This window comes from Xenopus laevis, chromosome 4L, assembly GCF_017654675.1.
Source record: "Xenopus laevis strain J_2021 chromosome 4L, Xenopus_laevis_v10.1, whole genome shotgun sequence".
In the NCBI taxonomy this organism is placed as follows: Eukaryota; Metazoa; Chordata; class Amphibia; order Anura; family Pipidae; genus Xenopus; species Xenopus laevis.
Window position 1 is genome coordinate 78,939,934 of NC_054377.1, and position 17,463 is coordinate 78,957,396.

Here is a 17,463-nt window from a genome sequence, read left to right on the forward strand (position 1 = left end):
GATATTTCTATTACTTTTATATTCACTGCATCCGTCTCCTAGCATGCGCTTTCTCTCAGCGCGTCGGATCTCAAGAAGACGCATTGTGTAGTTCAGCCCTGGTACTTCACCTGTATGTTAATTATTACTAATTACTTTTCAGTTAGGATTCCTTTTTTATATGTCATAGGTTCTAAATATTTGCCCCACCACTTTCCAGCTTTCATATAGGGGTCACTTACCCTGGCAGCCAAAAAACTATGACTCCATACAGCTACAATAATATTGTTACTTTGTATTATTTTTCTCTTCAGGCCCACTCCTATTCCTCTTTCAATCTCTCATTCTCTACTATATGTTTGCTAGGGTAAGTCGGACTGCAACAAATAAATATCTGCTAAAATTCCATACTGGAAAGCTGCTGAACTAAATGCTAAATAATTTTAAAAACACTAAGGAAAGACCAGCTCAAATTGTCTCAGAATGTCTACATCATACTGTCTATATGATAAGGGGGTGGATTTTGGTGTAAAAATGCATATTTTCACATTTTCGCTCCTAAACACGCCTCGTCTGTTCAATGCAATGCCTGTCAAGGCACAATGATTTTGGGTTAGAAGGAAGCAGATGTGTGCTTTCTCCCTTGGTGTAGATACCGTGGAAAAAACGCCTTGTGTGTCTACTAAATGATAGCAATTTGCATTGAGTAGTGGAACACACAGACAAATACAGTATTAGGGAGCTAGCACACGGGCAGATTCGGGGAGATTTAGTCACCTGGTGACTAACTTCCACGGGGTGGCAATCTCCCAGAACTGCCTTCCCCCTGCTATAATGAGAAAACGCCAGCGCCAATGCACTGGTGGCGCTTCGATTTCCGATGCCGCCATGTTGTCTCGTGAGGCAAAACGAAGCGCCGCCAGTGCATTGGCCCTGGCGTTTTCTCATTATAGCAGGTGGAAGGCAGGGGAAGGCAATTCGGGGAGATTGTCGCCCCGCATAAGAGGCGATTAGTCGACAGGCGACTAAATCTCCCCGAATCTGCCTGTGTGCTAAAGCTCTTAGATGCCATCTTAGATCTGGATGCTTGCTACGCTGGGCCACTTAAAGGGGTGCTTCACCTTTTAGTATGTTATAGAATCGCCAATTCTAAGCAACTTTTCATTTGATCTTCATTATTTATTTTTTAACGTTTTTGAATTATTTGCTTTTTTCTTCTGACTCTTTCCAGCTTTCAAACGGGGGTCACTGACCCCATCTAAAAAACAAATGTGCTGTAAGGCTACAAATGTAATGTTACTGCTTACTCTTTCTTATTAGACATTCTCCTATTCATATCCCAGTGTCTTATTCATATCAATGGATGGTTGCTAGGGTAATTTGGATCCTAGCAACCCGATTGCTGAAATAGCAATTTGGAGAGTTGTTGAATAAAAAGCAAAATTTCATGGCTTTCGACACATGCGCAGTTGTTCGGGACCGGAAATATAGTCCAACTGCGCCGAAAATGCTGTCAAAGACACGAAGATTACAAGAGAAGAAAAAGATGGCTGCCGTGAACTCCAAGGCCAGAATCTGCAAGGAGGGGTGAGTAAAAAATATGTGGAATTGGCCCAGGGGCACAGGTAGGCTGGGGGAGGAGGGAGGGAGGTCTACCCAGGGTAGAGGGGAGGGTTTTTTTTTATTACAGGTTGAATTCTCCTTTAAATAACTCAAAAACCACAATTAATAAAAAATGAAAACCAATTGCAAATTGTCTCAAATATCACTCTATATCAAACTGAAGTTAATTTAAAGGTGAACAACCCCTTTAAGGTTAAAATAATCAGAACGGCAATTACAAAAACATTGGCTTAATGGGGGAGAACTGATCATTAAAGGGATATCAATCTATAATAAGTTGGTGAAAGTGGCAAAGGTGGTGTCCCATTATAAATTGCCACTGGTCTTTATGTTGTAGAGTCCTACACACAGACAAAACAAAGCCCCCACCATAATTCCCAAAGACACAACAGTGTGAAATGCATGCAAGTACCTGTAGAGAACCCTTTAATCACTTTGGAACCGCCAACTCCTTCTGGAAATATTGGGTACAGACTAAACTGGTATTTTTCAATGGCAAAAAAATTGTCTGCAAAATAGAGGCACATTGATAATAAACAACCCACACATCTACGATTAGATGTATTAGAGTCACATGGAGCTCCTATGTCTACATGCACTTCATTAGAGTATGTATTGTATATACTGTAGCTATACATGAGTGTACAAAATGCTAGAAACTGTATCCAGTTTTGAGCTATTTGCCAGGGATTTCCCATGTAAATATTGTACATTACATGGTTACTTTATTTATGCTAAGCAAACATCTGGGAGCAAGTGGGTCATTGACTGTGAATAGCAAATCGCATGCAGTGTTGGCATAGACTCAAAACCAAGGCCAAATATGGATTTGAACAGGACAATATCTAAACACACTAGTCTCAAGCCTTATATAATATTGCAAATATTGAAGCCTTATCCCTGACTAATCTGCTCTCTGGATTTTTTTTACTAAAACTGCAGTATACTCGTTTAATAACAAAAAGTTTGGAAGGTTGGCAGCATCCATCAATTCCACCAAAGTTGACCACAAATTCCCACTGGAGTGTATGATGATCTTTGATAATCAATCAAGCTGATCGTCTAATTTAATTGCACCAAAGCCAAATTGGCCAAAATGGATCACATCCCAGCCAGTTTACCCAATGTAAGGCAAGTGTTGGGTCATACTTTGGTTTAGAACTTCTCAGCCATTTGATCAAGAGCAGATCTGTTGTGTTAGTTAAATTTGGTCTTCAACCTGTGTGAACAAATTGCATATATGTCCTTCTGAATATTCTTGTTGTAATAGTGGAGGTTATAAACTGATCCTTATCAGTCAAAACATAGTCATTCTGATATAACCAATGTAGGTGCTGGCAGTTAATGTGAACAAGTATACCACTTACCTTCAATATAACACCTGCTCATGTTTCCGGGGATATTCATCCACAACACATTTCCTTCATTCCCAGGGTTTTTCCATTCAACAATAAATTCCAATGGCAGGTCACTTTTGGGTAACATAGTCCACACTGCCACTGCACAAGTGTTGTTTATAAAGTACACTCTCAGTGATTCTGTGGATGTAACTTAAGAGAAAAAGAGGCCATGTTTAAGTTGAAATAATTATATTTACTACTGTATAGCAGGGACCACATGTCTGTCTCTCTTGCATTATACTCACAACATGCAAATAAGAGAATACTGACAGAAATAAAGGTTAGTAAAGAACAGACAAGAAGGGACAGACAACATAGGGTATTGATAAAGTAAAGAGCAGAACACTGTAGTTCACTCAAAGTTTCTGGGTTTGGCACAAATTATAAATAGGGACCATATTAATTAAATTATCCCTTTATGTAGGCTCCCCCTCCCATCTAGTTTGGACACCTAATATGGTTATTGTTAAATATTTCCCTGGGATCTCACTCTGCAGGAAGGGGGTACAGGATTGGACCTGGGGAGGTGCCTATGCTTAAGAATCCTATTGATACAAAACACGTAAAGCTGCATCCTAGTGCACTGAAATAAAAATACTTTTTGACAGTCTGTCTGGAAGTTTGGTCTTTGGAATTGCCTGCTCATTTCTTCTATTCAGTTATTCACTCCCTCGGGTGAAGGTTCAGGGCGGTGCACCAGGACCCCTTCTCCAAACTCTCTACTTTGAGACCTAAGAATTCTACTGCAAATCATCACCTATCAGTGTTTATGACTCTATAAAGCTAGAGTTATGTTTGTCCTGAAATAATCACTCGAGTGAAAGACAGGGTTAGGATAGTTAGCTTAGCAGCCAGAGGCTCTAACACAGAGGTTAGTTGGGTAAGTACCCTGCATTGGCTAGGCCACCAACATAGGGACACAAGCTCAGAGGCAGGAGATTTGCCAGGGAGCAAAATCACCATGAGATCGCCTATACTGGGGATCGGATCTGCCTCTAAAAGGGATAGAACAATTGAATTTGGCTCATTATCTGGAAACCCCCAGGTCCCAAGCATTCTGGATAACTGTAATAGATACACATAGATAGTGAGTAGCTCCTTCCCATTACCTGCACTCATTTCAGAGGAAAATGTTAATTTGCTGTTTGTCAGAGAGTATCCAAGGGAGTTGACAGCTAGAAGTGTAACTGTCACAGCACTATCCAATAAAGTGAAAGTATGCTTTGTTGCGTTTCCAACATATTTCGACCAGGTAACATTTTTAGAATTCTGAAGAACAACCTCATATCCTTGGATGGAACACAGGGAGTGTTGTGTCGGTAGTGGCTGAAATAAATGCATAAAATACGTAAAGCTATTTTGTAAACCTGTGTCAGGTGTCTGTATAATAAAATGACTACAATAGATCTGTCTGTGTATCTTAACCTTAACCTATCAACATAACACATTCTAGTTATATTTATATTTAAGATATTTATATGTCTCATTTATAAATATAGAGTACCCTCTGTCTGTCCTGAAAACAGTTATTTACTGAACACATGAAATGTGCATTTTGTGACATAACTGAAACTAGACTCCATGAAATTACATTTTTTTTAATTTCAGCAGCAGCATTCCCAGTTTGAATTGCTGTTATTTAGTTGCTAGGGTCCCATTTAACCTAGCAATAAGGCAGTGCTTTGAATTACAGACAAATTCCTATTCTTTGCCATTTTTATTTTTTTAAATTAAATTAATTAATTAAATAAATTAATTGTTTCCTCTACTTCCCCTTTCCTGCCTTCAAAAAGAGGTCATTCATCCCAGCAGCCAAAAAACTATTGCTCTATGAAGCAACCATTTCATTGTTATTATTAACTTTTACTTAGTTATCTTTTTATTCAGCCCTCTCTTATTAATCTTTCAGTCTCTTAACCACTGCCTGGTTGCTAGGGTAACATGAACACTAGTAATGCTCTAAAAACATTATGAATATCCGAATTTTGCTAAATGGACCTTCCCATGGGATTTTGGTGGGTGGCTACTCACTGATGAGAAATAAGCCTAATAAGGCATAATATGTTGGTCAGCGAATCCATTTATTAAAGAATAAAATCACAAAAAAAGTTGCCAGAAAAAAATCAACAAGTAAAAACTGGCAAGGTTGTATAGAAGTCAATGGGAATGTTCTCTGACAACTTTATTTATTTATTTATTTTCCCATTTTATTAAAACTTTTGAGATTTTCAGCTTCATTGAAAATGAATGGGACAATGAGATTCCCACTGGCATGCAACTTTTTTTTTTTTTAAAAAAAACCCCACAGAATATTTTGTTCCATTCTTTTCTTAATAAGCTAGCATTAGAGAAAAAAAGGTTGCACAAGTTTTGTTGACTTTTTCCTTGTCTGTGTTTTTTTTTCACAAACTTGGATTTTGATAAATCTGCTCATAAATGTCCATAGAACAGATTTGTCAGAGCTGCACTTAGAAGGTTTAACCAAAAAGGAGGAGAAAAGCCCAAAGTACTATTAGTGGCAGATTAAGCAAAATTAGAAATTTAGAATTTTTCAAATTCCAGCAACTCAAAGATCTTGAATGTGAGTCAAACGTCAAATGAATCCCAAAATTTTTAAAAATAGCATGAAATTTGAAAATACAACACCCATTGGCTTCTTCATGAATTCACCAGCTTTTAGATGTCCAGTTTTTATATTCAAGAATTCCGTTTTTTAGCGCTCAAATCATTTCCAAGATTTAAATTTCATAAGCTTAAATTCAATAGTTTTGCTATGAAAAACTTGAATTGTGCAGAAAGTTTAAATTCAAACATTGAGAAATCTGCCCTTGATGACAAAGGTAGGAAAAAGAGGAAAACACTGCACTGTCCCATGAAAAACCTTCAAGTACTTATTATTAAATGTATTTATTACATTATACGTAGGCAAAAGGGCCATTGTGCAATTTAGCCTGTATTCATTGTGTATTGTCCATTTTGTTGATTCCCGCCAAATAAATATAATTGACAAAACTATTAAAATGTATATCAGGGCATAACATCAAGGGCACTGCTCAACAATTTCCCACATCCTAGCCAAATCCTGTACCTCAATATACAAACAACTGTATAGCAATAAAATAGGGAAAAAAGCTAAGCAATTTACCTGCCAAATAAGGGAAATATTATCCCCTTTCTGCATGGGATTGTTCTGAGTAGTTCTCCAGAAAGCTGGTCCTTGCAAAGGAACTAGAAAAACACAGATTTACAATGTATGCAATTTGATATATAATTCTTGTGTCACATATAGTTTTCTGCGGTGAAAATTCGATGCTGAAAATTTGCAGCGAAAAAACGCCCATGAGAAAAAACGTCCATTGACTTTAATGCATTTGGAGAAAAAAGTCACCATAATAAAAAACGCCCATTGACGTTAATGCACTAGGGGGAAAAAAGTCGCCTTAAAAAAAACGCTCATTGACTGTAATACATTTGGAGAAAAAGTCACCATAAGAAAAAACTCATATTGACTTTAATGCATTAGGACAAAAAGAGTCGCCATAAGAAAAACACTCCCAATGACTTTAATACATTTGGAGCAATAAAAATTGTCGCACACGTAAAAATTGACAAGCGTAACAACACCCATTGACGTCAATGTATTTCGCTAAATTTTGCCATTTCGCAAATTTTCCGGTGAAGATAAACGCGACAGATTCGCTCATCACTAATCACATATAATACTGATACAAAGTGATTCAAACCTCTAATGTCTCTTACAACAGTGTGCACAGGTTGGCTCCAATCACTCCAGTATCCAGCCCCGTCTATTCTTTTTGAACGTACTTGGACAGTGTATGAAGCACAGACATCTGGAACCTGCATACTGACAAATTCTTCTTCAAAAATATCCAGCACCTAGAAAAAAGGTTAAGGTAAAGGTGAAGAAAAAACTATTTTGCAAACACATCATGGCAACAATTAATACAACTCTTATGAGACTTCCTGAAAAGAGAGATATAATGCAGATATCAAATAAAAAATAAAATATCACACACAAGAAGCCTTCAATGCAAAAATAAAGTGATACATGTAGGTCATCATTTGAATGGTATCCAACCAAAGGAGAAAAATGGCAGGCAAAGGCTACAGACAGCTTACCTTCCATATTACTCTTTGTCCTTGCAAACAGTAACGGACCTGGAACTGGAGATCAGTAGATGGAAGTGCAGGTCTTTTCCAACTCACATATAAGTGCCCAGAACCCTTAGTCATTTCAGCTCTGACTCTTGATGGAGCATGTGGTTTTACTAAATGTACACAAAACATGAAAAAAATTATATGTATATAGACAGATCTCTCTCTCTCTCTCTCTCTCTCTCTCTCTCTCTCTTTCTCTATGGGGTATATTTATCAAAGAGTGAAGTTAATAGTGAAGTTCCGCCACTAGAGTGAAATTCCGCCACATTCATTTCTATGGGGTTTTTAAAGGCGTATTTATCAAAGGGTGAAATTTCACTTTCACCCATTGATAAATACGCCTTTCAAAATCCCATAGAAATGAATGGAGAGCTGCGGAATTTCACTCTAGTGGCGGAACTTCACTCTTTGATAAATTTACCCATATATATATATATATATATATATATATATATATATATATATATATATATATACAATATCAAAACAGGGGGGTTGTGGGAGCACTCTAAAGGCTTTAAAGTATATATATATATATATAAGTATAATAAATGCTATTGCATATGTACCCAAATAGGGGTTATTTTGTTACAAAGTTATGATCATAAAATTGATAAGCCACCATACCACGTCAAGGTAAACCCCGAATGGCGGTCCCTAACTTGTTTTATTTTTTATGTGCATTTTAGCATTACCTGTAATGAATGTCCATTGAACGCTGTGAAAAAAACAGCGTTCAACGGACATTGATTACAGGTAATGCTAGAATGCACATAAAAAATAAAACAAGTTAGGGACCGCCATTCGGGGTTTACCTTGACGTGGTATGGTGGCTTATCAATTTTATGATCATAACTTTGTAACAAAATAACCCCTGTTTTGGGTACATATGCAATAGCATTTATTATACTTATATATATATACTTTAAAGCCTTTAGAGTGCTCCCACAACCCCCCTGTTTTGATATTATATATATATATATATATATATATATATATATATATATATATATTTAAATATTAGATTACATATTATTTTTAGCTGTTCATAAATTTGGATAGCTTGGAATATACAGCAATCTCCATTTGTTTAACATGGTCACCAAACAATTTGACTATAGGCAGACCCATTAGGAAGAGCCACATCAACATGCCTAATTAGGACATTAAATTAATTCAGTACAAAAGTACAAGTATATGGTATATTTGCATATAAGATAAAACCCAATGGGACTCTGGACATATTTGCAGCAGGGCAGTAATTCATGGCAACCAATCAAATGTTTGCTTTCATTGTTTAATTTGTAGCTGGTTGAAAAACCACTGAATTGGTTAATATGGGTTTTCTCATGTGCAAATAGTCCCAGTGTTTATAAACAAGCCATGTGTATGAAACCAAGTGAAGCAATCATTCTCAGAGATGTATTTGCATGAATTTACTTTGGTAGTCATTGGAAACAATTGCATGTGGATACTTCCACTTGTTACAAATTATAACATGTATCCTTTCACTTAATTATCCATTATCACATACCTCCAAACATTTTGGAAATAAAAAGAGGCACAAAAAAGTTGGCCCAGTTTTTTGGCCACACCCCAATTACCATGTTCATTTTACACAATTTGGCTGGTTATGAAAGTTTGAACATATTTTCTGTGTTTTTTTTCCAGTTATTACAGTTTTGCTAATGAAGGTGAATTGTCCTTTAGGGCTATTCCACACGGGGAGATAGCCACGCGTTTGCGGTCGCAGCGACAAAGCGCCGCGCCAGTCGCCGCGACCGGCGCAGGCGACAGTTTTGTATGGGCGCCTATGTAAAAACGCCTGTGCTAACCACACGAGGCGATGCGCTTTTCAACAGTCGCCTGAAAATGCCTCGCCAAGCTTTTTCAGGCGACTGTTGAAAAGCGCATCGCCTCGTGTGGTTAGCACAGGCGTTTTTACATAGGCGCCCATACAAACCTGTCGCCTGCGCCGGTCGCGGCGACTGGCGCGGCGCTTTGTCGCCGCGACCGCAAACGCGTGGCTATCTCCCCGTGTGGACTAGCCCTTAAGCTGTGAGTCTAACTTTTCCCAAGGGACCTGTTATCTTATATTGTTACAATTACTTATTTGCTTATCTAGAAATTGTTACAAAAGTATCTTCTGCTGTGGCTGTTTTGGGTTGTTTGCCAAAAGCCAATTAAGTTAGAAACATTGTTTCTTTTTCTGGCTGTTCGGTACAGAGAAAAACAGGACTTTCCAGTACAAATGAGGGACTACTGCAAGTTGAGCTGTCAAATGAGGTGCAATGTCTCAGTGCCAAATATATGCAGCAACCCTTATAATGGCTAATCCTACATGTTTAGGCATTTCCTACCTGCCTGCCATTACAACATCAAATTTAAAATTCTATTAACTGCTCTAAAGAGGAGTGCATTCATTTATTCTCTATTTCCTCTGTGCCTACTAACATATCAGTTTTATACCTCGGCACAGTGGGATTATAGTTGACTGAGGACTTGTACATTTGAACCTCGCTATTTCAAGGCACATGCCTCAGATAAAATATAACTAGTGTTTTAAGTGAAGGATTATAGCACTAAAATAAAAATTATAGGGTGCCTTTGCAAGTCAACACGAAAAAGATTTACTACTGCAAACAGAATCTCATTTACTTTCATACATGCTTTTATCTCTGTGGTTATAAAAATAACAACGCATCCAATGTTCTCTTTTAATCCTTCTTGGTTATGTGCACAAAGAAATTCTTTTGTGTGCACATTTTAAACTTGTGTGAACATTTTTAAAAACTATGTGCTCAGGTCAGAATACATGTAAATTGTTGTGTTTTCATAATTTTCGCACAGTTTAGAAGGAACATTGAACACATCGCAGATTATATTAACATTTTCATATACATTGCTGCTTTACTTACATCTACACTCAGACCTTACACTGAATAACATTATGGGGCAGATTCACTAAGGGTCGAATTTCGAAGTTAAAAATACTTCGAAATTCGACCCTCGAATTGAAATCCTTCGACTTCGAATATCGAAGTCGAAGGATTTAGCGCTAAACGTTCGATCGAACGATCGAACGATTTTTCGTTCGATCGAACTATTAAATCCTTCGAATCGAACGATTCGAAGGATTTTAATCAAACGATCGAATGAATATCCTTCGATCAAAAAAAGTTTAGCAAGCCTATGGGGACCTTCCCCATAGGCTAACATTGACTTCGGTAGGTTTTATCTGCCGAAGTAGGGGGTCGAAGTTTTTTTTAAAGGGAAAGTACTTCGACTATCGAATGTTCGAATAGTCGAACGATTTTTCATTGGAATCGTTCGATTTCGTTCGAATTCGAACGAATTTAACCAATTCGATGGTCGAAGTACCCAAAAAATACTTCGAAATTCGAATTTTTTTCATTCGAATCCTTCACTCGAAGTTAGTGAATCTGCCCCCATGTGTAGAGCAGAGGCTTGCAAACTGTGCTGCCGTTCATAATGCATTGCTTAGCCAGGCACAACTGTGCAACTGTCTGCACTGTCTAATATAATCTCATGATATATTATCTAAGCAGGCTTAGAATTAATTGATATATATAAGAAAACATGAGCACTTGCTGGTGTAGAACAGCTATATGCAGAGATGATTTGCCTTCTTCTTTTGACTCTTTCCAACTTTCAAATGGGGGTCCCTGACCCCATCTAAAAAACAAATTCTCTGTAAACCTACAAATCATAAAAAATAGAAACCAATTGCAAATTGTCTCAGAATATCACTCTCTACGTCATACTAAAAGTTAGCTCTAAGGTGAACAACCCCTTTAATACCTCTCCCTGTCTGTGTTTTGAGATCCCAATATCTTAAGAGTTCCTACATGCTAATATATAAAATATTTACCTGTATTTATGGGAAGGACACAAACAGAGGGAGAATGAAGTGCTCCTAAATGGTGTTGTATCTCAATCCACATAATGTAGCCAGAGACAAGATGAACAGGCTCAAATATGCATTCATAGAATCCATCCATCTGTAATTGGCAATCCTTTGAAACTGGCACATTGCCTTTTAAATCCTCATCGGAACAGTAAAGTTTGTTTCTTCAAAAGAGAGAATAAACATTATCTGATTTTAGATTACACAGGTCATTATGGTCTGATTCAAAAAAAACTCTCATGACTGTGGTGAGCGTTCATCATATAAAAAGCAACAAGGTAACATGAGAATGTGAATGTCAGGAAAATAAATATGTATTTACTGGGCTGCACTTTTCATTCTCATTTTAGTGGGAAATATTTAATAAAAATTACCTGTGAACAAATGAAATTGCCTTCAGTACAAATGAAAATATATTTCCAAACTGGTTTAAAAAACAAAAACAAAATACTCTGTAGCTCCAAAATGATCTTAAACAAAACATAATTTACTGCAGAGGAGAAACACATAGAAACCAATCAGAACTGTTATTTCATTCAAGAACCCCCCCGTGAGCCCCCCCCCTTATCCCAGCCCCCTCACAGTCACGTGGGAGCTCTCCCCTATACACCACTATCCACAAGCGTTTAAAATTGGTGTCAAGTTTTAATATACTCCTCTTACATATTTCTGACTCACCTATAATATTTAAACTGCAGGACACTTCCTTCAGGTAGTGTAATATTCTTGGAGCTCCATCTGCACGTCATCATTTTTTGATTCCCATCAGTTTCACATGAAATACTGATGTTTACATCTTAAACACACAACATTATTCATTATTAAAGAGAATGAGGAAAGGTTCTGTTTGTCATTTAATATTTGAGCATTTGGATCATGTAGCGTTAAAATTGTAGGGATTAATTATAAATATAATTATAAGTGCTATTGACAATAACAACCAATCAGGTCTTTCCTTTTATTTTTCAACCTGTAGTAGGTTGTTTAGGGCATAACTACTATACTGCAGACCCTGTGAAGGGGGCCCAGACCACTGGGGGGGGGGGGTTGCTATATGATACTCAGTCTCCAGCCCCTTCCACTCCTCTAATTTTCCCTATTTTTGACAGGCAGCCGACTGAGGCTTACTGGCATAATATAGGGGAGCCATGCCCTTCTGTAAAAAAAACATGCAAAGCACAAAAAAAATCACCTGCAAACCACAAGCAGAAGCAGAACCCCCCCCCCCCCATAGTTATGTGCTTACTGGTTGATATTGGTAACTGCACTTGTGCCATTTAGTGCCTATGTACACAAATCAGCACAACCAAGGGCATGTTCTTTATGAAAACTTAGACAGAAATTTAAATGTTCATACATTTGCACAGAAGCATTATGAGAATAAATCAATAATGTGGTACCTAAAACATAAATTTCTGCATACCGATGATGGCATTCATTATGGTTAATACAGCAGTGTAAGGCATCATATCGGAACTTTCCCTTTGGTTTGGTTGTATTGAGGTGAGTCAGGGACACTTTGCTAAAATAATCACTGGTCGCTCTATATTGATGCTTCGGTATCTTCTCCCCAAAATTCAGCCACCATGTGATATTACTGGATGGAACTTTCTTGCCATTGTCACAATACAAGCAGGAGACAGTAGCGCTGGAGCCACTACTAACCAAAACTTTTTGGGGGAAGTAGAACACATCTGTATGAAAACAAACAGGTGCCATTTGATATTACTCACTATTAGTAACTAAGGTCGTGAATTGAAAACAGGTAAAACATATGTGTCAATTGCCCTCCTATAATGTAATTACTTGTATCACATGACTTCATGTCTACTGTCGATCCCAAGTACAGACCCCAAATAGGTAGCTTATATTGTTCTTTTACAGAAAATGTATTTGAAAAAATAAACCATGCATGCAAACCCAATGGATTATATGATGTTTAACAATTTTCGTAGATTTAATGGATTTACTGTATATCTGATGGAAAGGTTCCCTTCCCATTTACATATAAAACATTATCATATCCCAGTGTTGGAACCATTATTGGAAACAAAAGAATCTAATTTCAAAATGAGCTAATTGTACAAACCTTGAGAATTCAGAACCCATGTTTTACTCCAGTTACTCCAGAGTCCTGTTTTGGGTGAGTTTATGCATCGTACTTCTATTAACATTTCTGTACAGGGCTGGATATCACTGATGATCACTGATGTTTCATTGACCAGCAGATAAACCTAGAGACACAGATAAAATCCCAAGTGTAACTATATAAAATGAAGAAAAAAATGTTCCAGGATAGGAGAACACAACAGCTTTCTGTAAACTAAAAAATTCCCTAATAAAAGAAATTGCAATTTTAAGCAACTTTGTAATTTACATTTACGTGTCCAATAATTTTAAAACTAGTTGTGAACGCATTTGCTATTTAAAGCAGTATTTATCTGCTCCTTGTTTTTCTCTGCCCTGCTAGATGTGACTACTGAAACAATGCCTCAGACGCCTTTAAAATACATTTTAAAAGTCAGGAAGTTCTATTCAAAGACTGTCAACTAACTTTAGCCAGATTGCAGCTGAGTGTGCCAAGGCATAGGTAGATGATGAACTGACCCTCAGTTTAAACATTATGTGCAATGCCCCATATAGTAACACACTAAATAATGAATGTTGTTACAAGAAACTGTGGGTACATGTAAACTGATAGACTGTGTGTGTGTATATATATATATATATATATATATATATATATATATATATACCTTAATTGAAAGATATTTCAGCTGTAGATGTGCAGCTGTTAAGGAACTACAATTCCCTGTGTTGCAGAAGCTGGACTAATTTCAGTTGTTAAGCAACACCTCTGTGTGAATCCTATGTGTACATTCATTACTGTCCGTTTATACCATGAGCGTCAAAACCATGTAAAATATGCAAGAGGAGGTTTTATCACACATTGCAAAGCTGCCTGCAAATGAGTCTGCTGATTAGCAAGCGAGCGCAAGTTCTTTTAATTACATATTTCATTACAAAAAGGAAATATTCATCCAACCATAACATATCACCTGTGAGTTTGCCTCTGCTCCTTTCACAGAATATCTTACTTGATACTGGAGCTCATAAGCCTCAGAGATGGGTTTCATCCAAAACACCTTTAATGTGCCTTGTTCCATTATTTCCGCTTGCAAGTCATCAGGAGGATCAGGCTTGACTGCGGATAAATTAAAATCTGTTTAGCTGCCTTACAGTCCAATTGTATGAGATTAAGATTCAAAGCACTCATAGTGTCACCTTGCATGCGTGTTTATAATGAAATGCTCATCGACCTCTCCCAGAATGGTGCCCTTAAAAATAGAAATATTCCCCTCACGTAGCGCAAAGTATTAACTCGCTGAATGGAATCAAATTAAGATACTGGTTAACATATGACCAGACGGCAATGGCAATTAATACCAGTGGGGATATCCATCACTGTCTCTTTGCTGGAAACATGAAACCTGAGATGGGAAGCTCTTGCGTCAAAAGAAGAATTGAGGTTAAACTAGATGGAATAGAATTTGTAGCAAAGGTTAAAGGGATAATGACTACATATAACGTTGGTGTGAAATCATAAGGGACATGCATAGGGCAGAATTTACTCAACAGGTGTCAGTCAGATTGGCTAACATATTATGTAAACCTCCAGCACTCATGCTAGGGATCTAATTCAAAGAAACCTATACCATCACTCATGTGCTAGTAATCTAGCTTTTCTGAATATTTCTATCAGAGTTTATATTCCTTTAAGAGATATTGAAGAGTAACTATCACAAAAGGCAAACATTTAATAGCAATTACATGCAAATAGGAAACTTTCTACATATAGTCAAACATTCTATGGCATTTCTGAAATAATTAAGTTACTCTTTACTATCCCCCCTCTCAGCATCTGCCTCTCTCTTATATATCATATAGACAAAGACAGACACTGTCCGGTGATGTATTTGACCAAACTGTCTATAGAAATCTGACTCCAATTTCTGCATGTAGAAAGAGAGGGAGAGATTAATTTCATTATTTCAGAAATGGTACAGAATTTGTTTAAAGATGTTGTTCACCTTTATATTAACTGTTAGTATGATGTAGAGAGTGATATTCTGAGAAAATTTGCGGTTTCTGAGTTATTTAGCTTTTTATTCAGCAGCTCTTCAGTTTGCAATTTCAGCCATGTGGTTGCTAGGGTCCAAATTACCTTAGTAACCATGCATTGATTTGAAAAAGAGACTGGAATATGAATAGGAGACTGTTTGAATAGAAAAACGAGTAATAAAAAATAGCAGTAACAATTTAGGGATGCACCGAATCCAGGATTCGGTTAGGTATTCGGCCAAGATTTGGCCTTTTTCAGCAGGGTTCGGATTCGGCCGAATCCTTGTGCCTGGCCGAACCGAATCCGAATTTGCATATGCAAATTGTGGCGAGGGCGGGATTTCACGTGACTTTTTGTTACAAAACAAGGAAGTAAACCAATTTTTCCCACTTTTTCCTTTCCTGCCCCTAATTTGCATATGCAAATTAGGATTCGGATTCGGTATTCGGCCGAATCTTCCAAGATGGATTCAGGGATTCGACTGAATCCAAAATTGTGGATTCGGTGCATCCCTAGTAACAATACACGTAGTCTTACAGAGCATTTGTTTTTTTAGATGTAATATGGATGTAGATGGAATATAAATAGAAGATGGACTCAATGGAAAGATGAGTAATAAAAAGAAGCAATAAAAATACATTTGTAGCCTTACAGAGCATTTGTTTTTAGATGGGGTCAGTGACCACCATTTGAAAGCTGGAAAGAGTCAGAAGGCGAACAAATCAAAATATATATAAAATAAATAATGAAGATCAATTGAAAAGTTGCTCAGAATTGGCCATACTGTAATATATTAAAATTAACTTAAAGGCGAACCACCCCTTCAATGCCTGTATCCAGAAATGTTGTAGTTATAGTCATTTTGGTGGAATTTATACGCAGCGCCACCATCTGCATTACATATTATGTACATAGCAGAGGGATCCTTCACTTATTTGTGATTGTGTGATAGTAGGTTCCCTTACTTATACAGGAAGGTGAAACAGTGAGATAACCTACTGTATATAGGAAGGTAAGACTAGAAAATCACTTACCAATATGGTGGGGTACAAAAAACATTGGTGGGGACTGAAGAAGTGTTGTGACATTCAGGATTTGAATCCACAGGGTGCAGGAATCATTAAGCTTTACAGACGGTACAACGCACTCACATTTCTCATATCCAAAGCATCTGCATCCAGCTGTGCCTCTCAGCTCACTCTTTGCAAACCTAGATAAAGCAATCTAATAAGTAATGTCATGGTGCTGAATATACAGGAAATGATTATCTAAAATTATCTAAAAATCTAAAATGACCTGCTAATGTTCCCGTATTAGAGAAAATGTCCAAACTAGCTGAAGTAGAAGAAGTATGGCCATTTTAACACCATAATGTGTGATGGTTCACCTCTTGCAGTGCACTATTTTTACAGCTCACTACTAATAATCAAAGCCACAATTTTAAAGTACTAAACAGAAAGGCTATAATTTGCTAAAAACCTTCCAGAGCTAGTTTTCAGTGCGAAATAACTTTAATTTACAGTACACTGTAATGAAATAAATGTTCAGAGACTCTTTAAGCTTCTCATCTTTCATATGTATCATACAGTTCCAAGAAAATAACTCCGTACATAAGGTACTTGCTAATGCTATTTAGAAGCTATTTGTTGTCTTAAAAAACTTTTGGTATGATGTTGCATGTTTGCTATGCTCATTTATTTGCACGGTACATGGAATTTACAAAGCCAAAGTGCTCTGTTTTGAATTTTCCTTACTCAATGGAAACACAATGTTCCATTTGGCTCACCTCTCCTGTTCAGTATTTATGAGTCTGACATATTGAAACAATTCTGCTTATGGCTCAGAGTACAAATGTCAGACTGGGAATATTATTGGCTTGCTTTGTGTTAAGCCAGGATTTGAGATGAAGAAGTCACCCAAAATGATATCACCAAAATTATGCAGGTTTGCCAAAACAGCAGCAAGAAACTGCAGGGCCTATCTTTGTTAATAGGCATTTTGCACCCAGCACTGGAAACCCTACATGGCTCATTTATTATTGTCCTTTATTGCAAGACCACTAAGATCCCATGCCGAGACATATGAACCTTGCATTGGATTAAAACTTCAGCATGAGGTCCAGAGTGCAGCATAAAATAATCCTGTACTTAATGTCCGCTTTAGGCAGCCCATAGAGTGTTTTCATACAACTTCTGGTGCTGCCTAGCTACCACTCTGTGAGCACTAAGAGC

General features: G+C 37.2%; 1 protein-coding gene across 1 annotated transcript in view; it reads right to left on the reverse strand.

Annotated features, from left to right (window-relative positions):
• Positions 1–17,463, reverse strand: part of LOC108713528 (leptin receptor) — a 49,915-nt gene that overhangs the window by 13,897 nt on the left and 18,555 nt on the right. The window contains exons 5-16 of the mRNA XM_041590378.1: positions 16,267–16,442; positions 14,169–14,314; positions 13,199–13,343; positions 12,510–12,803; positions 11,788–11,905; positions 11,074–11,273; positions 7,143–7,291; positions 6,746–6,899; positions 6,148–6,230; positions 4,112–4,328; positions 2,970–3,152; positions 2,015–2,110 (exon numbers count right to left, since the gene is read on the reverse strand). Of these exons, the coding sequence (XP_041446312.1) occupies positions 2,015–2,110; positions 2,970–3,152; positions 4,112–4,328; positions 6,148–6,230; positions 6,746–6,899; positions 7,143–7,291; positions 11,074–11,273; positions 11,788–11,905; positions 12,510–12,803; positions 13,199–13,343; positions 14,169–14,314; positions 16,267–16,442 (1,961 nt within the window). The remainder of the gene's footprint in view (positions 1–2,014; positions 2,111–2,969; positions 3,153–4,111; positions 4,329–6,147; positions 6,231–6,745; positions 6,900–7,142; positions 7,292–11,073; positions 11,274–11,787; positions 11,906–12,509; positions 12,804–13,198; positions 13,344–14,168; positions 14,315–16,266; positions 16,443–17,463) is intronic.